The sequence below is a fragment of the Lytechinus pictus genome, chromosome 2 (genome assembly GCF_037042905.1).
Source record: "Lytechinus pictus isolate F3 Inbred chromosome 2, Lp3.0, whole genome shotgun sequence".
NCBI lineage: Eukaryota > Metazoa > Echinodermata > Echinoidea > Temnopleuroida > Toxopneustidae > Lytechinus > Lytechinus pictus.
In genome coordinates, this window is record NC_087246.1 from 41,147,575 (window position 1) to 41,151,847 (window position 4,273).

A 4,273-nucleotide genomic window follows, 5' to 3' on the forward strand; every position below is an offset into this window, starting at 1 on the left:
ATTTTGGCTTTTTTGGGGGAACTCGGCGTGCGGAGGTACCAATTTTCGGTGCTTCAACACGGAATAGGCCAATCAGCGTTATTGTTCCCATCCAGATAATGGAGAGATCAGTGATTGGCAATCGGGGCTAAAACGTGACCGTCTTTGGTCGAAAGAGGGCCAGTGATCGATGGGTGACGATCAATGGCCGAAAAGAGCTTGTGTAAACAATCGCCCCGGGCGGTCGTCGTAAAAACCGCGTAAAGAGAAAGTAAAGCCCCTTTCACAATTGTTGCCAAACAGACTACAACGGCTTGCGACTCGAAATTTTTCCCGTTGTACGACTCGTTGTAGCCGTTGTACCACTTATTGTACGATCCAGATGCGACAAAATGGTCGCATCTCGGTCGGGAAAAAAACCGTGCTGCTCCGATATTTTGAGCGACTGACGCGATGAAAAATAATTGCACGACAGGCAGTACGAGTGTTGTGCGACTTTGCACGCACTCGTAAGACCCCGAACGAGTGTTGCACGAGTATTTTCATGTCGTACGATGATGCATCCTGTCGTACGAGTCCGTTGTACCACCCTAAGACTATTGGAAGACCTGTCTTGCCCCCTTTGCAACGTTGTACGATTTTTTTTCACCCCCAATATAAGCTCGAGAACTCCTGAGCTTTCATCCCAAATGTCTGGACCATCCATACTGTAAACATGGCTGCTGCTCGGCCAATAGCTCCTGGGAGGCTCTTGCATTTGCTAAGTCTGAGAAGGCAAATCCAAAACGTTCAAGACAGACATGTCATATTAATGGCCTTACTCATCCGTAGACGTCAAAGACATGCAAGGCAAAGAAGAAGGTGGTGGGTCAAACCCTGGATTGAGAGACGTGTGCTGTTTGGACAGTATGATAATCTGATGACGGAGTTGCAGAGAGAATATCAGGGTGACTTCCTGAACTACATGAGGATGCCACCAGAAACGTTCCTTGAACTGTTGCAGCGCATCACTCCGAGGATAGAGAAGTCCTATCGCTACCGGCAGCCACTGGATCCTGGGCTCAAACTGGCCATCACCTTGAGATATCTTGCGACCGGCAACAGCTACAAAACCATGCAGTATGCCTTCCGTGTTGCCCATAATACCATCTCTCTGTTTATACCAGAGGTGTGCCAGGCCATCATCAGTGAATACCAAGATGAAGTATTTTCCTGTCCAACTACCCCAGATGAATGGAGAGAAGTGGCACGGACTTACGCTGACAGATGGAACTTTCATCATGTCTGCGGAGCCTTGGACGGAAAACACGTGGCCATCATAAATCCACCAGGCTCTGGTACGATCTACTACAACTACAAGGGTTTCTACAGCCTCATCCTCTTGGCCCTAGTTGATGGCAATTACAAGTTCCTCTGGGCTGACGTTGGTAATCCCGGTTCATCATCGGATGCCCAGGTCTTCAACCACAGCCCGCTGAGACGTGGACTGGAGAATGGTACTCTTGGCCTGCCAGATCCAGAGCCCCTGCCAGATGATGACCGAGACACCCCTTACTTCTTAATTGGGGACGACGCCTTCACTCTCAGGACATGGATGCAGAAGCCGTACTCCAACCGTGAGCAGACCGACGAGGAGAGAATCTTCAACTACCGTCTCTCGAGGGCTCGCCGTGTGGTGGAGAACAGCTTTGGCATCCTTGCCCATCGCTGGAGATGCTTGTTGAGTACCCTACAGCTTGATCCAGAAAAGGCCAGGACAGTCATTATGGCCTGCATGTGCCTCCACAACCTAATGAGAGATCGTTTTCCTGGGCTTCAGAACATTGACGTTGACCATGAAGATGAGTTGGGCAACCACATCCCTGGGGCATGGAGAAACGCAGCAGTTCTGCAGGATGTTGAACGAGTTGGCGGAGGCTACCAGGCAAACAAAGAGGGCAAGAAGCTGAGAACTTACCTGAAGCACTACTACAACAGTCCAGTTGGAAGCCTGCCCTGGCAACAACACATGATATAGACTGCCACTTGGCGCACTACTTGGGATACAGCACAGACTCTGCCATAAAAATGGCATGTAAACTTCGATCATGATTTTGTGGAATGAATCATTTCAAAGTAGAAATGAATGACCATGTCAACAGTTATTTTAAACATACATTACTTTTACATCGAAAGGTAGTTTGAAATTTAAAAAGTTAACTCTCCTTAATAACATGTGTTTGAAATAAAATAATGAAGGAGAACATGTTTGAAAAAATGTGATTTATGAGAATAAAAAAGATGTACAGATATAACATATTTTCTTTTGTCATTAATCATGTTGTTTTAAACATGATATATATTTTTCAAAGACATTTTATTAACGATAATTAATTGTATTGACTATGTTAATGTTTAAAATAAAGTTTGAAATAAATGTTCCAAAATGGGTCAGTTGTAAATTAAATTGAGAGAGTTCATCAAGTAACAATAACAATCCAAACAAAAGTTCACTGTTCATTTTCTTTATTTGACAAGTCTGACAAGTTCAAATGGATGATGATTGATGTGACGGCGCTGTCGGCTCCTTGATTTAGTGGAATGGATCATTTCAAAGAAGAAATGAATGATCATGTCAACATTTATTTTAAACAAAAATTTCTTTGACAATGAAATGTTTGAAATAATAAACGTTGATTCTCCTTTAATAGCATTTATTTGAAATAAAAAAAAGAACATTTTTGAAAAAACGTGATTTATGAGAATAAAAAAGATGTACAGATATAACAAATTTTATATTGTCATTAATCATGTTGTTTTAAAAATTATATATTTTTTCCAAGACATTTTGTTAACGAAAATGAATTCTATTCACCGAGTAAATGTTTTAAAAAGTTTGAAATAAATGTTCCAAAATAGTCAAATTATAATTTGAGTTGAGAGAGTTCGTCAAGTAACAATAAAAACAATCCTAACAAAAGTTCACTGTTCATCTTCTTCATCTGACAAGTTCAACTGGGTGATGATTGATGTGTTGGCGCTGTTGCTGCCTCCTTGCTGCTGCTGCTGAAAGGGGGCCTGCTGTTTTTGCTGGAAGTGGGGGTGCTGCTGCTGGAAGGGGGCACGCTGCTGCTGGAAGGGGGCCTGCTGCTGGAAGGGGGCCTGTAAATTGGGCTGCTGAAATCCTCCCTGAGGGTTCTGAGGGGTCCAGGTGCTGCTTGGCCCGAGCATCCCAAGGAAGGAAGCAGGTGGAGCGTCCTGGGTGAAGCCGATCGGCGCTGACTGAGGCCTGAGTGGCTGGATCATCTGGGGAGTGCTGGGGCGAGATACTGGGGTGGTAGAAAGGTGGTCCGCCCGATCCTAGTAGCGGCTCACCAAGTTGAAAGTGTCCCTGGTGAACTCTCGCCAGAGGGGTCTTGGGAGTGGGCGGGCGGCCTGCAGCATCCATTCTAGCCAGGCCTGCCTCTCGTCAGCGCCTTGGGTGCGTGCCGCATCCACCTGGCTCCGGATCAGGGACCTGGGAAGCGGGGGTGCTGGGGGTGCTGAAGCACCCCCAGAAATTATCCTGGGGGTGCTGCGTGTATTATTTTACATAGGCAGCACCCCCACGAAATCGGGTTCCCCCCTGTATTTAAAAAAATATGTTATAATGTACATAATTATCACATCCGACAATCGCAAATCATTTACATAGTCTTTCACATATTCAAATAACATCCCTCCTATAACGCGACTCAATCAAGCTCCAACGGGGCCCGACCGCCCGTGTATTGTATACAAAAATTACAAGTCAGACAATAGAAATCAAATTTCAGTCTTTTTCGCCCTGCCCCATGGCCCTGGGAAGCGGGGTTGCTGGGGGTGAAGCACCCCCAAAATTTGGGGGTGCTGCGTGTGTTATTTTCCATAGGCAGCGCACCTCCTGGAAATCTAGTGGTAGGTATGATAAAATGACAGAAATGTAATGAAAATGAACGACGTTTTGTAGAACCACCCCCTTCAGAATTTTCCGACACATTACTTGAAATAGTGTTTAAATTCACCCTCTTTCAGATCGAAATATCAAATATTTTCTGCTCGCGCTTCGCGCTCGCATTACTTATTTTTATAATAAAAAAATGTATTTAGAATGCCCAAATACTAGGTATAACTCTAAACACGCGCAGGCATGTTTATTCAGATACGCAGCTTGATAGGGGGGGGGGGGGGTACTCCGGGCTGAAAATATTTATATCAAATACATTTTATCAAAAATAAATAAATTTTATCAAAATCTGATAACGATTAGTTAAATTATTCAATTCTAAAGTTTAGC

The 4,273-nt window shown here is 44.5% G+C and overlaps 1 protein-coding gene across 1 annotated transcript; it reads left to right on the forward strand.

Moving 5' to 3' along the window:
* The first annotated feature begins 790 nt into the window (after window positions 1-790).
* Window positions 791-1,996, forward strand: LOC135153229 (putative nuclease HARBI1). Its single transcript, XM_064095647.1, has one exon. It carries the CDS (start codon window positions 791-793, stop codon window positions 1,994-1,996), a length of 1,206 nt encoding a protein of 401 aa, XP_063951717.1.
* Window positions 1,997-4,273: the final 2,277 nt, after the last annotated feature.

Coding starts and splice junctions, on each gene's coding strand:
- LOC135153229 (XM_064095647.1), top strand. CDS start 791: ATGGCCTTACTCATCCGTAGACGTCAAAGACATGCAAGGCAAAGAAGA.